This window comes from Engystomops pustulosus, chromosome 3, assembly GCF_040894005.1.
Source record: "Engystomops pustulosus chromosome 3, aEngPut4.maternal, whole genome shotgun sequence".
Taxonomy (NCBI): domain Eukaryota; kingdom Metazoa; phylum Chordata; class Amphibia; order Anura; family Leptodactylidae; genus Engystomops; species Engystomops pustulosus.
The window spans coordinates 106121519-106145874 of NC_092413.1; the positions used below are offsets into that span (position 1 = coordinate 106121519).

The 24356-nt window shown below is 41.8% G+C and overlaps 1 protein-coding gene across 2 annotated transcripts; it reads left to right on the plus strand.

The window, feature by feature from the left end:
• The first annotated feature begins 1951 nt into the window (after positions 1–1951).
• Positions 1952–22939, plus strand: LOC140121738 (amine sulfotransferase-like). Of its 2 annotated transcripts, none has more exons than XM_072141731.1 (7): positions 1952–2037; positions 3877–4052; positions 6930–7138; positions 8625–8751; positions 10738–10832; positions 11278–11458; positions 18373–22939. In XM_072141731.1, exons 2-7 carry the CDS (start codon positions 3893–3895, stop codon positions 18501–18503), a joined length of 903 nt encoding a protein of 300 aa, XP_071997832.1. In that variant the 5' UTR covers positions 1952–2037; positions 3877–3892; the 3' UTR covers positions 18504–22939. The 2 variants fall into 2 exon arrangements, with proteins under 2 accessions (XP_071997832.1, XP_071997831.1); XM_072141730.1 differs by lacking the exon at positions 1952–2037 and adding an exon at positions 3673–3801.
• Positions 22940–24356: the final 1417 nt, after the last annotated feature.

The following is a 24356-nucleotide window of genomic DNA, read 5'->3' on the forward strand; positions in this document are numbered from 1 at the left end:
ATGCATTTATGTGATTTTTATTGCGATGCTTATCCAATGTTGTTGAGGCATTAGATCATCTCTGATACTCTGATCACATATAGAGTTGCACATGTGAGATGGTGTTGCTGTCGTCCCTCCATCATGTATATGCTTGTATGTTTAAATAAGCGTCGCTTTAAGGAAGAAGTTACAAAAGGAGTGAGTACCATTCTCTTTTTTTACCACTACAAGTTTTATTGCATTATACTTTATAAATAGAGCACAACTAGTTAAAAATCCCCAGTCTCCAATTGATGAACTTATGTGCATTGGCCATTGATCCAGAATCATTTAGCAGTGCTGTCTACATCTTTCTTCTCTATAAATGAACTTATAATACAGTTTATACATTGTTTATGTGATTCTGATTGCGACTCTTATCCAATGTTGTTGAGGCATTAGATTATCTCTGATACTCTGATCACATCTAGAGTTGCAGTTTTATACTTGTCATAATTTCCTCTTGAATACTCCAGTGACATCCAGAGCTGCAATCATTTATCTATCATTATATAATTTCAGATGACTGCAGCTCCTGATGTGACTGAAGTATTAATTTGCCATTATATCATCTCTGATATTTCAGTCACATCCAAAGCTGCAGTCTCATATATGCAAGAACTTCTTGATTTCTCTGCCACAGTCCCTTGCTCTAAGGGATGAGAAGATGACAGGGATTATTTATTCAAAGCTTGGTAATTTCTGAATAAAAAACAGGAGCAACAGTGAGGAATGCCAAAGGGGCAGAATAGTAGAAATGGGGGAGCTATCAGCAGCAATATGTGTCAGACTCAGTAATAGCACTATTCTGCAGGGGGATGTGTACAGTAACACCCCCCTCTGGGCAGGAGAGACATACCTGCAATAAAAAGAAAAAAGGAAATTTTTCAGCTCACCTATGAGTTCAATGCAGATAGCGATTCGTGGCTGCACAGACACCTGGCTTGGGGAACCAGTAAGTAACAGCAAAAGAAAAAAGTGTAGTCCAGGTTCCTTATGTAAAGATACATAAGATCATTTTTGTAATTTAAACCCTGTGGGAACCTTGTTTGGAGGGAGAGGATCCAGAAGGCTTCACGGGATCGCAGCTGTCTGGTCCAATCTCCTCCTCTACGGGGGCGTGGTAAACGTTCAATAGGAATGACAGATAGTGTGGAAACATCGCCATGGTGTATCTCTGAAAAATGTTTCATCTTTATTAATGTATTATACCTGTGTGTTCCTCATCATTGTCTTCTTGTTTTTTATTCCCTTATCATGTTTTGTGCTTTGCCCATTTTCTTACATGCTCCTCCCAGTTGTACCATGTGACCCTTTACTTATGTTTAAATAGTCCTTGCAGATTCCATGTATTAGGCTACGACTAAGGTTGTTTTTTCGCCCGAAATGCGTCAGTTTTCCTTTCCATGGACGTCCTATGATGTTTTTATCTTGTTATTTTTTCTAAATAAAGTGGACTTTTACTCTAATTTTTGCTTTTCGTTGAAAGCTGGACTACACTTTTTTCTTTTGCTGATACCTGCAATAACTTTGTGGTGGCTGACATATGGATACATGGCGGAACATACATTACATCACTGCAGTTATTTACCATCCCTGTAAATGTATATTAATTCATTAAAGTTTTCTTAAAAATAGGGGCAGATAAAGTTGAAGATTTTTTTGTGTCATAACACAACTCACATCAAGAGGTTCTCTCAGTCTGCGTATACCATCAGATACGCTCAGTAAGGGCCGAGACAAGGCATTTTGCTGAATAGAAAAGGCACTGGCGCCTCCGTCCCCCTCAACATGAGATAGTTACCTTAAATAAGTGTATTTTAACTCCTTGACACTGCAGCCCTTTTGTTCTTGCATTTCCACATCTTACTTGCAATAATGAAGTGCAATAACGTCTTATTGTTCTATTTATAGGACAAATTGTAATCCCTAGTGGCACCATTTAATATCCCATCCAAAATGGAAGTGCACATCAGCATTTAAAAGAATCCTGTCAGCAGGAATTCAAATCATCAGGTTAGTGGCACACTATATATTCCACACTGTATCCATCACACAGTACACATCATACCATCCACATTACACCGCGTATATTGCACAGTATACATCACACATCATATCATCCACATTACACTTCATAAATGACATAGTAAACAGCATACAGCATAGTATACATCAAAAGCATACATCACACAGTACGCATAAAACTGCACACATCAACTCGATATTGAACCATTTTGACTTTAAAAGTATCAAAAAGTTTCCATGCATTGTGAAACCCTACACAGTTCACATCACACTGCATACATCGGAAACTATACGTCATACTGCACACAATGCACCTCATACCGTACACTATGTACACACCACACCTCATACAACACACTCTACAAAGTACACATAACAATGCACACATCAAACCGTACATCACACATGATATATCACACCACATACATCCCGCTGCATACAACATACAGTACACAACACACTGTATACTCCACACCTCATACATCACACAGTACACATCACAGATAAACATCATACAGCACATGGTATGACATACACCACACAGTATACATCATACAGTATACAGTACAAAGTACACATCACACCATATACACCACAACATTTACATTACACCACACCACAGACATTACACAATACATACATACAGGGCCGCCAATAGGAATTTTGGGACCCTTGACTGACAAGATTTTTGGGCTATTATGCCACATTGCATATAAGTGCTTCATAAAGTCATTCTACTATATATAGTTTCTATGGTATAATTAATAGGAAATAATTATACCAAGTACTGCCCCCCCCCAATTTATTATCTATACTGTACGCGCTAATTCATTAATTAAGGGTTTGTTCATCTAATATATAAAGCGTGTGCATGTGTGTGTGTATGTATATATGTCCGCTAAAGCAATCTGCACCAATACATTTACAATCGCCAAATTTTGCACAGCCGCTCTCTGTGACTAAGGGAACGTCATAGACTAGGTTTTGAGCAGGTATTTTCACCCTGCACTTTCCAAAATACACTTATTAACCACCATATACAGGTGCCATCGACTGTGGCAGTTAGAAGCTGAGCCGTGATTGGTTGCTATTATGCCACAGGTCACTAATATGAGCTCTGAGCCGTGATTGGTTACTATAGGCAATGAGTATAAGATAGCATATGTGTGAGATAATATGGATAGGGATACAGAGATAGGGGGATATTTATCAGAAATGTCTGAGGTAAAACTGTTCCAGTTGCCCATGGAAACCAATCAGAGATCAGCTGTAATTTTATAAACAGCTGTGCAAATATGAAACTTGAGCTCTGAGCAATTCTGCTCTCAGACACTTCTGAAAAATCTCTGTATAGACAAAGTGACAAAGACGGTCACTGACAGAGAGGGTCAGAGACAGTCACTGATAATGACTAACACTCTTATTGAATGGTTACTGGCTACAGCCGAAATGAATAGAACACATGTATTACTGCAATAATAAAATACCTTTCTTAAAAACTTGGATTTAAAAATGCAACACTACTCCCAGGGACAAGTAATGAGTGATCTCTAGGTAATTAATAATTACTCAATGCACCTTCCTTCCATCAGTCTAAAACTTCATATGATAAGAGGCAGCGTTGTTTCAACAATAACAGGGTTAAAGGTAAACTTAGAGCAATATAAATACACATAATCGGGTCTTTTTGTAATCAATAAGCTATACCTGCTTCATCTACGTATTGCAGATCATCTACACATTCTTCAAAAGGTAAAAAGGATATATATTTATTTTTGTTGTTATAATGTTTGTTAACAAACATTTGAAATGGATGATACTTTTTAGGTTGGAAAAAGCAGCAATGGACCAGGCTGAACTTGATGAAGCCCTCAATGCGGTATTCTTTGAATATAAAGACATAATTTTCGAGAGAAATTTTACATCACCTGAAACCATAGATGCCATAGAACATATGGAAATTAGGGATAAAGATGTGTTTCTAGTCACCTACCCAAAATCAGGTAAGTTCATATTTGTAAGTAGAAAGCAGTAAAGATAAAATATTTTTTACATTTTAAATTCAATGTGATTTATGTTTAAAGGGGTTGAACGACTCTTTAAAAATCCTGCAGGCGGGCCTGTGAGGTTAGTTTTTAAAAAAAAAATTGTACTCACCTCCTCCATCGCTCCTGGTGTCCCACGCCACCTTCTCGCCAGTCCATGCCCTTGCTTGTTTACAGGGGCACACAAGCTCAGCTGAGATCAGCTTTGTTTTTTTTTTAAAAATTACCTCACGAGTACACCTGCAGAATTTTTTTAAAAGTTGGACAACCCCTTTAATAGCCTGCATCCACCAAGGCGAAAATCAGATATAAAATCTGCCATTAATGACTGACAGGGAAGTAAAATAAGATTAAGGCTATATTCACACGAACGTATGGGGGACGTATATACGGCCAACGTATATACGGCTGATATACGTCCCCCATACACTTCTATGGGCGCACGGCACCCTACGGGAGCGGTACGGTGCCGCACACGTGCGGCACCGTACCGTTCCGTACCCGGGAAAAAGATAGGACCTGTCCTATCTTTTCCCGTAATACGGCGCCGTGCGCCATAGGTTGCTATGGAGAGGGGCGGGGGTGAGCTGCGCTCACCTCCTCCTCCTCTCCCCGTACACTGCCGTTGCCCGCTACGGTACAGTACGGGCGGGCAACGGCAGTGTGAATATAGCCTAATAGAAGTGTTTGGTTGCCCATAAAGCACCTAGTGGATGTGATATATGGTGAAGCATCTACCCAAAATAGGGCAGGGGTTTTAGTTAATATTCTCAAGATTGCAACAGCACGTAAGGTTAGACCCAAGCAGATATAGTTGGCATGGAATGTATTCAGACCATTTACATTTTCAATTGTTTTATTGCAGCCAATTGGTTAGATTAAAAAGGTACCGTACATTTTTTTGCTCATTAAAGGGGTTTCCCACGAAGAAAAGTTAGGCCTTATCCACAGGATAGGGCCTAATGTGCTAATCAGTGGGGGTATCAGTGCCAAGACCCCCTACAGATCTCGAAAACGAGGGGTCCGACAGACCCCTCGCCGCTCCTCAGACTAATGGAGCAGATGGCTGCGCATGAACGTTCTGCTCCATTAATCTCTATGGAGGTGACGGAAATGGCCGAGTGCCACGCACAGCGATTTCCGTCAGCTCCATAGAGATTAATGGAGCAGAACGGTCATGCGCGGCCGTATGCTCCATTACTCTCTTGGAGCGACGAGGGGTCGGTCAGACCCCTAGTTTTCATAATGTGTAGGGGTCTCAGCTCTGTGGTCTTTGTGGAAAAACCCCTTTAATGTATATTCTGCAACCCATCTTGACAGAAAAGAAACAGAAGCGTAGATATTTTTGCTTTTTATTAAAAAAATTAAATATCACATGGTCACAAGTATTCAGACCCTTTGCTCAGTATTGAGTAGAAGCTCCTCTTGAGCTAGTACAGCCATGAGTGTTTTGGGAATGATGCAACAAGTTTTTCACAACTGGATTTAGGGAATTCTCTGCCATTCTTTCTTACAGATTCTCTCCAATTCCCTCAGGTTGTACTTGGCTGCATTCATCTTTCCTTCAATTGCAACCAGTTGTCTTGTCCCTGCCGCTGAAAAACACCCCACAGCCTGATGCTGCCACCACCATGTTACAATCACAACAGTGAATTTTGGCAGGTGGTGAGCAGTGCATGGTTTACCCCACACATACCACTTAACACCAGCATTAACACCAAAATGTTCAATCTTCGTATCATCAGACAAGAAAATCTTATTTCTCATCCTCTGGATGTCCTTCTTGTGTTTTTTGCAAACTTTATGAAGGCTTTCATATGTCTTGCACTAAGGATAGGCTTCAGCACATTCTGCCGTAAAGCCCTGGCTTGTGGAGGGCTGCAGTGATTCTGTTGCTGACTTTGTGGTACTTTCTCCTATTTTCCAACAGTGATCTTGGGGTTCTTCTTTACCTCTTTTACCAAGGCTCTTCTCCCACAACTGCTTAGTTTGGCTTGATGGCCAGGTTCAGAAAAAGTTGTGGACCCAAACTTCTTCCATTTAAATATTATGGAGCCCACTCTGTACTCAGGAACCTTGAGTGCTGCAGAAATTGTTTTGTAACGTTGCCACAATTCTGTCTCTGAGCTTCTTGGGCAGCCCCTTAGACCTTATAATTCTGATATGGTCTGACGTGCATTGTGAGCTGTTAGGTCTCATATAGACAGGTGTGTTCCTTTCCTAATCAAGTCCAATCAGTTTAATTAAACACAGCTGGACTCCAGTGAAGGACTAGAACCGACTTAAGGAGGATCAGAAGGAAATGGCCAGCATGTGAGTTATATATGAGTTTCACAGCAAAGCGTCTGAATACATGTGATATTTCAGTTTTTCTTGTTTAATAAATTAGCATAAACATATACATTTTTGGTTTTTCTCTGTCAAGATGGGGTGCAGAGTGAACATTAAAGTGCAAAAAAAAGACATTTTTTGATCTTACCAATTGGCTGCAAAGAAATCAAGAATGAAAATATTTTCCGCACCAACTCTATTTATGAAAATAATCTGACATGAAAGACAATTATCACTAGTCTACAAATGTGTCCAATTTCTTGGGATCTAGCCATTTGGACACCCACCATACATAATGGAAAGCAGGTGAATGTGCTTGGCCTTTGCATGTGCTTGGCTGTATGGGTGCTAGAACAAGACAAGAAAAGAAAAAGGCAAAAATCATATTCTAGAAATATTCAGTTTCATTTTTAGTCATAATCGTGTTTGTTATATACAACTAATTAACAACAAATGCTGTAAATAATAACCAGTTTATAACTAAAATTATAAACTATTCTGCAGGTACAGTTTGGTCTCAACAGATCTTAAGCCTGATATTTAATGAAGGCCATCGAAACGGAACAGAAAATATTGACATCATGACAAGAGTGCCATGGATTGAATATAACATTCACAACATGGACTTCAGTAGCCGTCCATCTCCTCGTCTCTTCTCAACTCACCTGCCATATTATCTGATGCCCCGAGACCTGAGATTTAGGACAGGAAAAGTAAGTCACATATATTATATGATGAATTGTTTTACAATGTTTCTAGCTTTGATTTATACATTTTTTTTATTACTTTTTTTTCTGTTACAGTGCAGCAAAGTATTTTCTTCAGTTCAACTTTCTCATGAACATAAATATCATGCTCTAGAAATTTTTATTATTTTAGCCAAAATTGTCCTCAATATTATAAAAAATAATGTACAGAACAATGTTGAAATTACATTTCTTTAAGGGGCGTCCACCATATTTTGCACCCATGTACCTTCCCCTACCATAATCCGTCAGCTGGTAGTTACCAGTGCATGTTTACAAGGCAAGCATCAACAGAACATAAACATAACACTGCTGCCTGTGTATTTTCCTAGTTCAAACAAAACAATGAAATGGCCTCTATAACCCCAAAAGGAAGGGCATGTGATTCGTGAGGCGTGTAGAGAAATCCAAAAGATAAGAAATGCGCACTACTATAATAAAACATATACTTTATTTGGAGCATATAAAATGCAACATGCACAAAGGGTTACAGACTGAGGCAGTTTCGATTTTTACAGCTCTTATTCATAGCCATAGTTATGACTATAAATAAGAGCTAGAAAGCTCGAAAGGTGTCAGTCATAGTTATGACTATGAAAAAGAGCTAGAAGGCTTGAAATGCGTTATTCTGTGACTCTCTGTGCATGTTGGATTTTAAATGCCTCGAATAAAGTATAAAAGATTGCATTGTGCTAGAGAAATTTCTTTTCTTGTGTTTTTTCTTAGGATGGTTTCACACAAGTGAGTTGTTTCCGTCAAAGTAGATATGTGCCTGTTAAAATAAGAGGCCCAAATGCTGAGCAGCTGAAACTAATTGGCATTCTCAGCATTTGTGTCATTCTGTTACACACACACACACAGTGGGGGAGATTTATCATATTACAGCTGATGTATGGCAGCATATAAAGAAACCCTGCCTCTGTGGCCCTATCTCCTGATATATGTGGAGTGACTGCTGTGCTGGGGTACAATTGCGCTACTACTGGTGCCCATTCAGGCTTAAACAGTCAATGTCTGTAACCCAGTGTGCAGGCATGCGTGTACCCCCTTTCACTCCCTTCCACACCCAAGTGGCATGGAGGTGGTGTAAAGGGCCAGAAAACTGAAATACAAGCTCTGATAAATGTCCACCATTGAATCTGATTGTGCAAACTTGCTTGTGTGAAACTGGCCGTAGGTATACTAACTGTACATGCTGCCAGGTTCATTCAAAAGCAAGCAAGTTCTAAGATGGAGTTGGAAGGATTTATTGCTTGTGAATTTAGTTATCTCCATTTACAGAACTCTTTCAACAGGTTTCTGCCGTATAAAACTCAGCTCAGATAAAGTGTCATGTTACCTAAAAGTCAAAACAGGTCTTGTCTTTAAGGGTTAAAAATGGCTTTGCCAATTGAAAAATAATTGTGTCAAATCAAAATTGTCATTAAGTAAATTTTTCCTTTTTTTTTTCTAGATTATATATGTGTGCCGCAATCCAAAAGATGTCATGGTCTCCTTTTACCACTTTTACAAACTGAACCCACGCATAAAACATACAATAAATTGGGAGAAATTCATAGACCTCTACATGTCGGGGAAAGGTAATAAAGCAGCAAGTGTACAATTATGTAATTTAGAAGTGACACTATTGTAGTTCAATATAATACTAAATACAAATGGTGAGTATATACTAAAAACATTAACGTTTAATAAATACCGATAAAAAATGGTGAATTCACCTAATAAGCCAAAATATAAAAAAACACTGTCTAGAGCTGAATAGGCAAATTTGCAATTCGTGGTTCTAGTCAGGTAATTTAAGAGAGAAACGGTATATACAATAAATAAAGTGAAGATAAGGCAATTCAGTTCAGCCTCAAGAGCTTATTCTTTAGTTGAATGAGGTAAAAAGGAAAGTAGTGGTAAAGAGAGCATAGGAGGAGACCGGTATGGAGGAGAGGTTTATGTACTAAGGGGTCCAGGGACTGTCACTGCTGTTCCCTATTTGACCCTAACACATAGGGAAGAATTCCCTCATGTGCCATAATAACCTCAATCCGGAGCCGCAGCCCAAACCAACTGCCGTCCTGACCGGAATCGGTCCCTAGATGGGCCTGCTGTCTCTACTTTTTAAAAGACAATTTACTAATATAGTCCTAAATTTAGGATAAGAAGTCGAATGTGTAGGGTCGGTATGTCCGTGCCGTGCGAAACAAGACATGTTTCGTTTGCCCATAGAGGCTCATCAACGGCATAATTAAAGGGGTATTCTCGTCTGGGCATTCACATTCAGTTTGATAAATCTGCCATATATAAACATTTCTTCAATTAGATAATATTAAAAAAAAATGTTCCTGTCTGAAGATAATTTCTCATAAATGTAGTCATTTTGTCCCTTAGAAATGAGATGGCTTCCTCGTATACGGCCACGTCTGCTGGAGGGATTGCACAAAGAAACAAAAGGCTTTTGTATATGAAATGTCCTGGAGTTACTGCAGGTCCCATAGCCGTCCTGTGGTAATGATCGCTGAATCCAGGAGGTCAGGCAGGTCTCTATAGCGCATGTCTGGCCACCGCTGCCAGAGTGTGAGGTGGTCGTATCCGAGGAAGCCATCTCGTTTCTAAGGGACAGAATGACTACATTTATGAGAAATTATCTTCACACAGGAACATTTTTTTTAATAACATCCAATTGAAGAAATGTTTATAAATGGAAGATTAGTGAAACTGAGTGTGAATGCCCAGGCGAGAATACCCCTTTAAGACCTATCAAAAAACAAAACAGGAACAAACATTTCTAAAAGATCTCATCACTCCAAGAATCAAAATGCAAATATGGACTAAGAGTATCTTACCACAAATACCTGTCTATGTCAGGTATCCAAATAGTGAAAACAATCTAAACAAAATGTAAAATATGTATCCATCAAGGAAACTCTAAATACAAGCTGCAAATGACACCACTGATAGAAGATTGTACCTAGTGTGGGGCAAAAAGGTGTTGGCACTATCCACGGTGAATACAGCCAGGTACAGGGTAAAGTGAAGAGCTGGGAGAAAGATGAATTAAGTGGCTATCCCTCTGCAGAGATGAGCAGATAAACCCCTCTCATCCTTACCTGTCTCCTCCTCTTCACTCTTAACCACTCCTTTCCTTTTTCCCTCATTCAACTAAAGTAATAGCTCTTGATGCCGGAAGAACCAAAATTGCTTGGTCTTTGATTAGGCACCGAGTAGTATGAGGTTATTTTATATCTATCTCTCTAAAATTACTTTTATGGTGTGACTAGAACCATGTATTGAGCAGTTTGGATTGATATACTGGCAGCGTTTGCCTCTTGGCTATTTACTGTTGACAGTAGTTTTTATTATGGTAATGAACATACAGTCTATTCAGCTCTGGCCAGTATTTTTATTATATTTTGGTTTATTAGGTGATTTCACCATTTTTTATCTGTATTTATTAAAAGGTATTTTTAAGTATTGGTTTTTCTACAGTCCTTGGTGGTCTGGGAGTTAACTCTACCCAGCTAGTTTGTACTATTTCAATATAATACTAATAAAGATAAATTTCATTTTGTTTTAAGTCTTAGGTGGTTCATGGTTTAATCATGTTCCGGGCTGGTACACCCACAAAGAAGATTTCAGTATACTTTTCATGACTTATGAGGAAATGAAAAAGGTAGTTGATGCTTCATTTGATTATAAGAAAATGTACACTACAACTTTAATAAAGATATCGCTAATAGTCGATATATTCGATTTCCAACTGTTTTTTGACAACCACTTTTTTTCTTTTTACTGCTGCACCTTATTTATAATGTGTGGACACTACAAATTAGCTTCTTTTCTGACATTCACACATTTTGTATTGGTTGCAATTTGCATATCCCACCGCATTTCTAGTTTCTAAGATGCTTTTTAGTTGCAATTTTTGGCGCAAAATACAACCAACCAAAAGCAACTCTACCAAGTTCTATTTTAATTTAATAAATCTAGAACCATTTCAGACACTTTTGTGCTTGTGACACAATAAAAAAAGAAAATCGTTCAGTAGTTACTGCTTGAATAAGAAACAGACCCTTTCTTGTAAATGTTGCATTTAGTGTTTTGCATGTCTCTTTCAGGACCTACGATCTGCTGTGCAGAAAATATGCAAGTTTGTGGATATAAACCTCAATGAGGAAGAAATAGATACTGTAGTGGAAAAAGCTACTTTCAAGAACATGAAACAAGATCCTCTTGCTAATTATAAATTTCTTTCATATGACCTTTTAGACCAAAGTAAAGGGGAATTTTTACGTAAAGGTAAAATAGAATTAAGCGTTTTGACAGACGGGCCAAATTTATGAAAAATGTCTTAATTATCCATAGAAAACTGTGACAGCACAATCCATTTATGTCCAACAAAAACTTGTTTTCTTATAGACATTTTTGATGAATTTACCTACCAGTATTTACCTCTTTAACCTCTGTTGCTCTAGTAGTTATTCTCTAGTGGACCCCTGCTGGTCTTTGTTTATAGACTATGTAGAAGATTTATCAAAGGTGTTGTAAGATCATACAGTGCACTAGACAGATCTCTGCTGCACCAGATTTATCAATGGTTTTGATGCCAGATAATAAATGGTGCAGCAGAAGACTATCTAGTTGTGCTTTGCACCTCCTATTATTTGGCTTCGTTTAAGACAGAAAGCTGTGCCAAAATTCTGTCACATTAGATTATTTTGGTGCACAGACTTTATTATTTTTGCCGCAACTAATTTTTTGGTGTGAGGTCATCCCCCCTTTAAATTTCTCATTGGCCCTTTATTGTACTATGACCCCTGTAGACTTGGCTTCCATGGATATTTTTCACCTCTTGGTATCACTGTTGGCTTAGCATTAGAGATGAGCGAACACACTCGTCCGAGCTTGATGCTCGTTCGAGCATTAGCCTACTCGTAACTGCTCGTTACACGGATGAAAACTTCGCCAGCTCGAGAAAATGGCATCTCCCGCCGTTTTGATTTTTGGCGGCCAGAAACAGAGCCAATCACAAGCCAGGAGACTCTGCACTCCACCCAGCATGACGTGGTACCCTTACACGTCGATAGCAGTGGTTGGCTGGACAGATCAGGTGACCCTGGAATAGACTAGCCCCTGCCCGCGCTGCTCGGATCATTCTCTGTCTGGATGGCGTTAGGGAGAGAGTTGCTGCTGCTGCAGGGATAGCGTTAGGGTGTTATATTAGCTTACTGTTAGGCAGGAGTAATTCTACAAGAACCAAACAGCCCTTGTTAGGGCTAGAATAGCGTTATATATATTTTTTTTTTTGCTTGCTTGTGGCTGGGCTTGCTGGCACTAGTAGTGCAGCTAGTACCATATTGTGAGGAATTTGCAGGGAGACTTGAGAACGCTATATTTAGCTCTTAGTGACACACATATCCATCTCAAACACCTAAGTGGGACAATTTATTAGGGGTTTGATTGAATTAGGCACAGTCTGCTTTTTCTTTTGTTTTTTGTTTTTTCAAAACTAAAAGTCATCAGGCACAGCACAAAATCCTGTTGTGTGCTGTCAGTGTAGGTTAGAAACTAGCCATAGCAAAAGGATAGCATCGTTTTCTTCAAAAAACAAAAACACAAAAAACACAAAAAAAAAAAAGGGCTAGGGGTAGAGAAGAGGGCGTGGGCGTCCCACTACTTCAGGGGTCAGAGGCCGTGGTCCTGGGCGGGGTGAGACACCACCTGCTGATGAGGGAGCAGGGGAACGCCACAGAGCTACACTCCCTAGGTTCATGTCTCAAGTTACTGGGACCCGTGGTAGAGCAATGTTGAGGCCAGAACAGTGCGAACAGGTGATGTCGTGGATTGCGGACAATGCTTCTAGCCATTTGTCCACCAGTCAGTCTTCCACGCAGTCCACCCATGTCACCGAAATCAGCACTCTTCCACCTCAGCCTCCTTCCCCCCAGTCTGCCCCCTCCCAGGAAAATTTGGCATTTGAACCGGCATACTCTGAGGAACTGTTTTCTGGACCCTTCCCAGAGTCACAAACCACTTGTCCGGTTGCTGCTGAGCTCTTTTCCGGTGCCCAGGTTTTCCATCGGTCGCAGTCTGTGGGTGATGATGACATTGTTGACGTAGTGGAAGAAGTGTGTAAAGAGGTGTCGGACGATGAGGAGACACGGTTGTCAGACAGTGGTGAAGTTGTTGTCAGGGCAGGAAGTCCGAGTGAACCCCAAGCTGGGTTGATAGGCCGAGTGAACACAGTGCTTCTGAGACGGAGGAGAGTCCTCGATGAGAACAGGTTGGAAGAGGCAGTGGTGGGGCCAGAAGGAGAGGCAGGGCCAGAGCTGGTGTATCAGTGCCAAATGTTTCACGTAGTGAAGCTCCCGTGGCGAGGGCTAGATTTTCGGAAGTCTGGAGGTTCTTTAAAGAAACACCGGATGACCGACGGACTGTGGTATGCAACCTGTGCCACACCAGGATCAGCAGGGGTTCCACCACTACCAGCTTAACAACCGCCAGTATGCGCAGGCATATGAATGCTAAACACCCCACTCAATGGAACCAAGGCCGTTCACCTCCGGCCGGGCACACCACTGCTCATTCCCCTGTGTCATCTGCTGCCTCTGCTAGTCAGCCCCCTGCCCAGGACCCCGGCCCAAACACCTCCCGTGCGAAAACCACACCTTCGCCTCCACGATCCTCCACAGCATCCACCAATGTCTCCATGCACAGCATTCAGCTCTCCATACCCCAGACGCTGGAGCGCAAGAGGAAGTACAGTGCAACCCACCCATACGCCCAAGCCTTTAACGTCCACATCTCCAAACTACTTAGCCTGGAGATGCTGCCCTATAGTCTGGTAGAGACCGAGGCCTTTCGCAACCTCATGGCGGCGGCCGCCCCTCGGTATTCGGTCCCCAGCCGCCACTACTTTTCCCGATGTGCCATCCCAGCCCTGCACCAGCATGTGTCAGACAGCATTATCCGTGCTCTGACCAGCGCCGTTTCTGACAAGGTCCACCTGACCACGGACACGTGGACGAGTGCTGCCGGGCAGGGCCACTATATATCGCTGACGGCACATTGGGTTAACTTGGTGGAGGCTGGGACCGAGTCTGACCCTGGGGCTGGTCATATACTGCCGAAGCCGAGGATTGCGGGGCCTACCTCGGTCCAAGTCTCTAAGGCCTACTATGCCTCCTCCTCCTCCCACCCCTACTCCACCTCCTCCTCCGAATTACCATCCGTGGGCATGGCGCCATCAGTCGGTAGCTCCAGGCACAGCAGCAGTGCCGTCGCTAAGCGACAGCAGGCAGTGCTCAAACTGCTGAGCCTAGGCGATAAAAGGCACACCGCCCAAGAGCTATAACAGGGCATCACGGCGCAGACTGATCTGTGGCTGGCACCGCTGAACCTGAAGCCAGGCATGGTTGTGTGTGAAAACAGCCGTAACCTGGTGGCGGCTCTGCAACTCGGCAGACTGACACATGTGCCATGCCTGGCCCATGTGTTAAATCTCATAGTTCAGCGGTTCCTCAAGACATACCCCAATCTGTTTGATTTGCTCACAAAGGTGCGCCGCATCTGTGCGCATTTCAGGAAGTCCAGTACAGATGCTGCCACTATTAGGGCAGCACAGCGCCACCTCCAACTGCCCACAGTACAAGCAAAAGGCCCACGGTACAAGAAAAATCTTTCCACTCTCATCCCTGGAGTGGAAAGGAGTGTGAGAATGCATGAATACCAGCAGGCCCTGGTGCACAACAGTATTTCCCTTCTGACAGCGCTAGGGGCAGAGGGCGTACTTCTGCGGGACAAGTAGCAAGGGAGAGTAGGCGAGCAGGCAGCTTGTCCAGCACTGGCAGGGGTACGCTTTACAAGGCCTTTGCCAGTTTTATGTCACCCCAGCAAGACACTGTCACCTGTCCCCAGTCTCGGCAGAGTAGGGCTGATCTTTACAGAAAGATGGTGAGGGAGTACAAAGCTGACCATACCATCGTCCTAAATGATCACACAGCTCCCTACAACTACTGGGTTTCAAAGCTGGATATGTGGCACGAACTGGCGCTGTACGCCTTGGAGGTTCTTGCCTGCTCTGCCGCTAGCGTGTTGTCCGAGCGGGTTTTCAGTGCAGCTGGTGGCATCATCACCGATAAGCGTACACGCCTGTCGACTGACAGCGCTGACAGGCTGACGCTTATCAAGATGAATAAAGCCTGGATTTCTCAGGATTTCCATTCTCCACCAGGTGAAAGAAGCTCAACCTGAATAATGTATGCACTCCTCCTCCTCATTTTCCTCCTTCTCCTCCTCTTTGTACACTAAAGCAGAGGAAACTGGCTATTTTTTGCCAGGGCAAACTGGCTCTAGCTATAGTACTCTATGTATTTAATTTTTCTGAAGGACCACCTACCTACTCCTCTGGTTTTAAAACTTTTTTGGACTGCTACATACAGGCACTATCCAAATGTAATTGTCTCCATAGCAGCCTCCACAGGTCATCTTTATAGCTGCCTCCACACGTTGTCTCCATTGCTACCTCCACAAATCATCTCCATAGCTGCCTCCCAAAGTCGTCCATATAGCTGCCTCCATACATCGTCCCCTTAGCAAACGAGCTGTGTCAGGCAGAATTTTGGGCTGTTTTCATGGCTTCCACATCAAACTTGTTAACTTTGTCACCACCCTGCTGTGTTATCCACAAAATATACTGGCAAACTTTTATCATTTACCGATATTATTTCAGCGCTTCTTGCGCATCTGTTTACATTCCCCTCACCCGCCATAACCAAAACTTATAAGAACACTACTACACTTGATCTTATGCAAAAGGTTCTTAGAAGTGCTATTTGGGGAGGACCCGAGAGACAGGGGCTTGGATTGGCAAAAGCTCGCCTGGCAGCGGACCGCCAGCTCCATCCCAAGATCCAACTAACATAGTTTTAACTGCAGCACCTTTAATCAACTACTACTTTACTGCCTCCATACATCGTCCCCTTATCAAACGAGCTGTGTCAGGCAGAATTTTCGGGTGTTTCACCAGATACATAATGGAACTCGGCGCATCTGTCGCCGCCATGCTGGAGACCTGAAGTTGCAATCATAGCAGCGCAATATGGATGCCCCATACTGTCACTCTTAATCATGGAACCATTTCAGAAAAAAAATTAAAAATAGAACCGCTATGCTATTCCATTATTCCTAGGTGAAATATTCAAACGACCCCACTTGCTTTGAAAATTATAATTTTTTCAAAGTAAACGCTTCTGGCCCCCAGGCCCATTTTGGGTGGGGAGGAGCCGAGAGACAGGGGCTTGGACAGGCGAAAGCTCGCCTGGCAGCGGACCGCCAGCTCCATCCCAAGATTAGGCAGCCTCAGAGGCATCCATGCATACTGCCCCTGCTGTTTCCTGTCCATTTCGCCTCCACAGCGTCCACCAATGTCTCCATGCGCAACTTTCAACTCTCTATACCCCAGACGCTGGAGTGCGAGAGGATATACAGCACATCATCCCCTTATCAAACGAGCTGTGTCAGGCACAATTTTCGGGTGTTTCACCAGATACATAATGGAACTCGGCGCATCTGTCACCGCCATGCTGGAGACCTGAAGTTTCAATCATAGAAGCAATATGGATGCCCCATACTGTCACTCTTAATCATGGAAGTCGTCTCCATGGCTGCCTCCACATGTCATCCCCTTATCAAACGAGCTGTGTCAGGCTAATTTTTCGGGTGTTTCACCAGATACGTTATGGAACTTGGTCACTATGCCGCCACCATGCTGTGTTATCGACTAAATATACCGTCAACCTTTTGTTCACATAGGAAATCATTTCAGCGCTTCTTGCTCACCTCCTTTGGTTCCTCTCTGCCACCCATTGGTTTGAAGCCTGAGTCCATTTAGGGTATGTCGCCATGACACTCTCTAGCCTGCCGCTGCTGCTGCTGCCTCTGCATGCCGTCTTCTATAGTGTCAGGGTCAATTATTGGATGTTTTAGATGCTATCTAGCCTCATTCAGTCACTCTGTCATCGCCATGCTGTTGCCCTTAATTTTGGCATAATGGTGCGATTAAGCAGCCTCAGAGGCATCCATGCATGCTGCCCCTGCTGTTTCCTGTCCATTTCTGTGGTGTTTCCATCCTTTTCTGAGGTTCCCAGGTGTTTGGCCCTGTGCAGACCCTTGGTCCCCTTGAAAAATGCTCGAGTCTCCCATTGACTCCAATGGGGTTCGTTACTCGAGTCGAGCACTCGAGCATCGGGAAAAGTTTGTCTCGAATAACGAGCACCCGAGCATTTTAGTGCTCGCTTATCTCTACCTGGCATACATGTTTAATGGGAGCAAGATAAACCATTGCTGCACAACTGAAGGTTGCATGTTCTCCTAGGTCAGTGATGGCTAACCTATGGCACTGGTGCCAGAGGTGGCACTCGGAGCCCTTTCTGTGGGCACTCAGGCCATCACCAGAGATGACTCCAGGTATCTTCCTGCAGTCCCAGGCAGCCCAGGACTTGCTGTGCAAAGAGGTATTTTAAAGTGACAGCTCTACCTGGGAGTATTTTCTGCTTTATTGGTGCCTCAGGGTGCTTATATCAATGAAAACTGTGACGGAGAAGGGAGTATAAATCACAAATTTAATTTCTGTGTTGGCACTTTGCGATAAATAAGCGGGTCTTTGTTGAAGTTTGGGCACTCGGTCTCTAAAAGGTTTGCCATCACTGTCCTAGGTGAACAAAATCTGCTGCAATGCATTTGTTTACCCAAAATCTGATACGAAGATGAAGACCCACAAACAGGTAACAGCTTGTTATTAAAGATGAGCAGACCAGATATTCAAGTTCAAGTTCATCTGCATGACCCAGACATATTATAGTTTCACCCTTGCCAATATTAGACTTGGTTAGTTGCTAGGGGCGTCAATGTGCCGAATGTGCTCCAAGGCCTGTCCTTCAGCAATTCCTATTTAAAATATTTGGAAGAAGGCTTTAACAGGAAACCAATATAATGCAGTACAGTATTGTGATATATTGTATGAGCAATTAGACCTCTAAAAATAAGCTAAAGTTTTATAGGTTTGCATCCCACGTTGTAAGTATAAGTCAGGAGAATATAAATAGAATATAAATAGAACAACTGTATCAGAAATAGTTTTATAAAATGTTGGCACATATTATTATTGTCTATTGTGCACAATATCTTCAGCTTTTCTCTGTCTTCTTTACCAGGAATTGTTGGTGACTGGAAAAACACAATGACTGTGGCACAAAGTGAGAATTTTGATAAAGTGTACAAAGAGAAGATAGGAGATCTGCCAATCAACATTGTGTGGCACTTCAATGAAGAAACTACACCTTAAGGCTTTGTAATGTGCATAATAACCTTAAAGGGAACCTGTCAACGGGAGCCCTTTATTACATTTTAATAGCCAAAGATATCAACTGCCTAAAATGTGTATGTTACACTTAAATTTCCAGGTTTAGTCACCTCCAAAAGAAGCTGTAAGGGACTTTTCCACCAGCTTTTATCCCACCAAACTAGTAGCACCCACAGTTTTGGTATTGAATATCCACATTCCCTTCTATGTTAAAACTCGCCAATTTACCTATAAAACATAGGCTCCAAAATAATATGAGCTAAAAAAGGTCACTCGCGCCAAACTTTTGTTGGACTATGCACATTCTTCTAGGCTAAAACAGCTTGCACAGGTATTTAAAGGGGTTTTCTCACAAAGACAAGTTAGGCCCTATCCACGGGATAGGGCCTAACTTGCTAATCAGTGGATTCTCCGTGTCGAGATCCACGCAGATAGCAAAAACAAGGGGTCTGACGGACCAGAATGGAGCAGCCGTCTGCTGCATTACTCTCATGGAGCGACAAGGGGTCGGTTGGAACCCTCATTTCGCAATCTGTGGGGGTCTCAGCACTGAGGCCCCCCTACCGATTAGGGGGCGTGGATAGGGTCTAACTTGTATTCATGGTAAAACCTCTTTAAGAAGTTTCAGCGCTGCTATTGTGTTGCACGTAACCTTTTTGTGGCACAGCTGGGCTGGCTTCCATGCATCACAAATTAAGGGACATGCCATTGGTCAGTCAGACTGACTCAGACTGAGCACCGTATTTAACTTTCAAATTTTGTTGCTTGTCCTATGTTAACCCCTTAACGACTTTTTTAGTTTTTTCACTTCCATTTTTCACTCACCAACTTCAAAAATCTATAACTTTTTTATTTTTCCACATAAAGAGCTGTGTTATGGCTTATTTTCTGTGTAACAAATTGCACTTCATAGTGACGGTATTTAATATTCTATGGCGTGTACTGGGAAGCGGGAAAACAATTCCAAATGCAGTGAAAATGGTGAAAAACCACATTTGTGACGTTTTCTTGTGGGCTTGGATTTTACAGCTTTCACTCTGCGTCCCAAATGACATGTCTAATTTATTCTTTGGGTCGGTACGATCACGTGTATACCAAATTTGTATAGGTTTTATAATGTTTTCATACATTTAAAAAAATTAAAACCTCCTGTACAAAATATTTTTTTTATATTTTGCCATCTTCTGGGGCCAATAACTTTTTCATACTTTGGTGTACGGAGCTGTGGATAGTGTCATTTTTTGCGAATTTTGATGGCGTTTTCATTACTATAATTTTTGGGACTGTGCGCCCTTTTGATCACTTTTTATTAATTTTTTTATATTTTTCAAAATGGCAAAAAAATACCATTTTTGACTTTGGACGCTATTTTCCGTTACGGGATTAAACATAGTGAAAAAACATTATCATAATTTGATAGATCGGGCATTTTCGGACGCGGCGATACCTAATGTGTTTATGATTTTTACTGTTTATTTATTTTTATATCAGTTCTAGGGAAAGGGGGGTGATTTGAATTTTTAGGTTTTTTTATTATAATTTTTTTTTTTTTAACTTTTTTTTATTTTTACTTTTACTATTTTTCAGACTCCCTAGGGTACTCTAACCCTAGGTAGTCTGATCGATCCTATCATATACTGCCATACTACAGTATGGCAGTATATGTGGATTTTACTCCCCATGCATTACAATGTGCAATTAGCACATTGTAATGCATGGGTTAAAACGAAGTAGCCTCGGGTATTCGGAACACCCGAGGTTACCATGGCGACAGATCGCCGCTCCCCGTGACGTCATCGGGGAGCAGCGATCCACGACAAGATGGCGGCGCCCATGCGGCTAGCACCGATCGCGGGTGTTACCGGTAAGCCTTTGCTGCAATATGCAGCAAAGACTTACCGGCTATGGAGAGGGCTCGGCCCGCGAGCCCTCTCCATGCACCGGGACCCGGCGCGCGCCGTACTAGTACGGCGCGCGTCGGGAAGGGGTTAAAGGTGTTCCACAAAAAAGATGGTGAACTCTGTCGGACCACTGCAACGAAGCGACAGATTCATGATTTCTGGCGCATGATCTTAGTGAATGGGTCACATCAAGCATAATACACAGACAATGCACTTTTAGTGAACTGTCCGACTTTGTAAGTAAATGTGCCCCATCGGCTGGAATTGGATCTTTAACTGGATTCTTGTAATACCAAAAGCATGGTACCAGGGTTTCACAGATGCCAGCATTTTTAGTGTGATACCGATACTAGATAACAATACAAAACTTGCAAGAAAAAAAAAACTATTATATGAATTTAACATTTAGGGTGGGGTCACATGGGACGTGTACATTACGTTTAGACACTCTATAGAAAACGTCTGGGGGCGGGGCTCAGCTCAATCGCATATGCAATCAGTAACAATCAACCAGCAAATTGCGTAGAGAGCTTTCTTTTTTTTATAGCAATTTTATATTTATTGTGAAAGTTGTCCTGATAATGTTAATATAAAATGTATAATTATTACATTATTACAGCATGGTGTAGTGGATGGAGGCACTGTATCTCTATGGCAGGTAGAGCATGGAGGTACTGAGTTCAAATCCGCTGGGCAAAAAATTATTTAATTGTATAACATGAAATAATTTAGAACTTAAATGGACAGTTCATGATATTTCCCTGATGATGTGGTAACTGCTCTGCCGCTGGCCCGACACACCTATTCAAAGGATTCCTCTGGGGAAATCCCTGCAGACAACTACTTGAAATCTGTATAGCAGGGTAAGACATTCAGTATGAAAATTACATAACAGAAACCCTATATTGTTCCCTTCTTAATATGAAACTTTCTAACAAGTACAGAGGTTTCAATACATCATGCAACCCTACGAGGTTCTAAATAAGGCTTAGTCTGAGCCATCTAAAATTAAAACCCCCTCCAGTCTCTCAGCCAAACTCATCTAGGGGAAAAAAAGGCTCCTCTTAGCTCATTTGCGTATGACATCAGGGCTCCTTTTCTTACAATTAAATGGTTGAGTTTAAACGTAAAAGGTGGATGATAGAAAGGATATTTACGACTTACCCGAGGAATCTGGTAGTTTACTTGCATAAAAGCTGGTGACAGTAAAACTTTAAGACTTAGAAGCAAATGTTATTAAATTAACGGGATTGTCCGCTGGTTGAAAAGCATGGCTGCTTTCTTCCAAAAACAGCACCACACTTGAACATGGTTTATGTCGGTATTGCACCTCAGTTGCATAGAAATGAATGAAACTGAGTTGCAATACCAGGTACAAACCATGGACAGGTGTGGCGCTGATTTTGGACGAAAACTGCCATGTTTTTCAACCTCCAGACGAGGCCTGTAAACACAGTCCTCAGCAGTGTGAGAGAAAAGAACCCCAAGATCACTGTGGCTGAACTCCAGAGATGCAGTAGGGAGATTGTAGAAAGCACTGAACTATCACTGCAGCCCTCCATCAGTTGGGGCTATATAGCAGAGTGTGCTTTCCTTGGTGCAAGACACATACAGTTTGCATAAAGACACATAAAGGACTCCCAGACTATAAGAAATAAGATTCTCTGGTCTGATAAGATGAAGATTGAACATTTGGTGTTAATTCTAAGCGGTATGTGTGGAGAAAACTTGGCACTGCTCATCAAATACAATCCCAACAGTGACACATGGAGGTGGCAGCATCATGTTATGGGGGTGTTTTTCAGCTGCAACGACAAGGCCACTAGTTGCAATTGAATGACAGATAAATGCAGCCAAGTACAGAGATATCCTGAATGAAAACACCTTCCAGAGGTCTTTGGACCTCAGACTGGGCTGAAGGTTCACCTTCCAATAAGACAATAGCCCTAAGCATTAAATGACACAATAGTGGCTTCAGAACAACTCTGTGAACAATTGAGCATCTCTGGAGAGACTTGAAAATGGCTGTCTACCAACATTCACCATCCAACCTAAGGGAACAAGAGAGGATCTGCAAGGAAGAATGGCAGAGGATCCCCAAATCCAGGTGTGAAAAACTTGTTGCCTCATTCCCTAGAAGACTCATGGCTGTACTAGCTCAAAAGGTGCTTCTACTCAATACTGAGCAAAGAGGCTGAATACTCATGACCATGTGTTTTTTCAGTTTTTCTTGTTTTAATACTTTCAGTACCCACTGATATAGTAATATCAAAAAAATTTTCCAATGTCCCAGTTGTCCCCATGAAGGTTTGTATGCTTATTGTAGTAATGTTTAAAAAGCACATTACTGTTGGTTTATTATTAAATACTCAAATGTTCATAACTTATCTTAATATTACATTGTGATTTATGGCTCTTAAAATGTTTTATTACGGCCACCAAACTATTATGGAACTTTATGTTTTTTATCTTTGTAAAAGAAATTATACCAATAAATAAAGAATACATTTAGAAAAACTTGTAATTTTAACTTATTGGATAGCCCTTCCATTAACTTTCTTAAATGTACTCAAAATAAAAAAATAACTCATTCTCTAATTCACTGTTATTGACAAAAAATACAGCATTTCACAGATATAATTCCAACCTGTCTCTATCAGTCCTGGTGTACACAATTTCAGTTGCTCCTAAACAAGACCCTATAACTTCTCACTTGCTGTCGGGGAAGCCATCTTGGATTTCTGTGTGACAGCCATGCTGCTGAGTTTCTCTCTCTCTTCTCCCTGCACTCTATTGGGTACATGTATCATAGTTTTGTCTCTCTGAGGTGAATTTTTGAGCGGCTAGTTTTGCGCCTTATGTATGATCCTGTCTTTTTACTTGTGGTTTAGTTTTTCCTATCCTGGCAGGTGCAAATTTTGGCTTCTTTTTGAGACTTTTGTTTCAAATGTCTCAAATCCACGTGGACACAAGCCACGTGAGGGGGTTATATACAGGAGTGGACACTACTGTTAATTTGGGATATAACATGTTGCATTTTTAATGCATATGTCACTTGCCTTGCGATGATGGCAGCACCAAATAAACATTTGCACACTTTGACTTAACTTGAACTGTAGGGATGCCGGCCACCTTGGTGAGCTATCCTCCTTAATATGATTCTCCACGTGCTCCTCAATATGTCCCTTGCTTGTTCCTCAGCTGCACTGAAGTCCGCTTATTAAAGTAAAACCTCTGCTTGCTGTGCTGCTTAGCTCCTCTGATACTCAGGCCTCCTGCCTGTCTCCTCTAAGACATGCTTCAGGCTGCTTTTCCCTGTGACTGCTCTCACAGACTGACCAGACTGACTCCTCGCTCACACTGACTGACTCTTAACTCCTCCCTTCTTCTTCCCACAATCCTTCGCTACTCTCTCACCTTAGTAAGCCGGCCCCGTTCTTTATTAACCCCTTAACGACCTGGCCTTTTTTTGTTTTTTCATTTCTATTTTTCACTCGCCACTTTAAAAAATCATGTAAAGAGCTGTGTGGCTGCTTATTTTCTGCATAACAAATTGCACTTCATAGTGATGGTATTTAATATTCCATGCCGTGTACTGGGAAGCGGGAAAAAAATTCCAAATGCAGTGAAAATGGTGAAAAAACGCATTTGTGACGTTTTCTTATGGGGTTGGATTTTACAGCTTTCACTGTGCGCCACAAATGACAGGTCTACTTTATTCTTTGGGTCGTTATGATTATGGGGATATCAAATTTGTATAGGTTTATAATGTTTTCATACATTTACAAAAATTTTTTTTTTGATTTTGCCATCTTCTGGCGCCAATAACTTTTTCATACTTTGGTTTACTTCCGGAGCTGTGGGGGTGTCATTTTTTGCGACTTTTGATGAAGTTTTCATTGCTATCATTTTTTGTACTGTATGACCTTTCGAT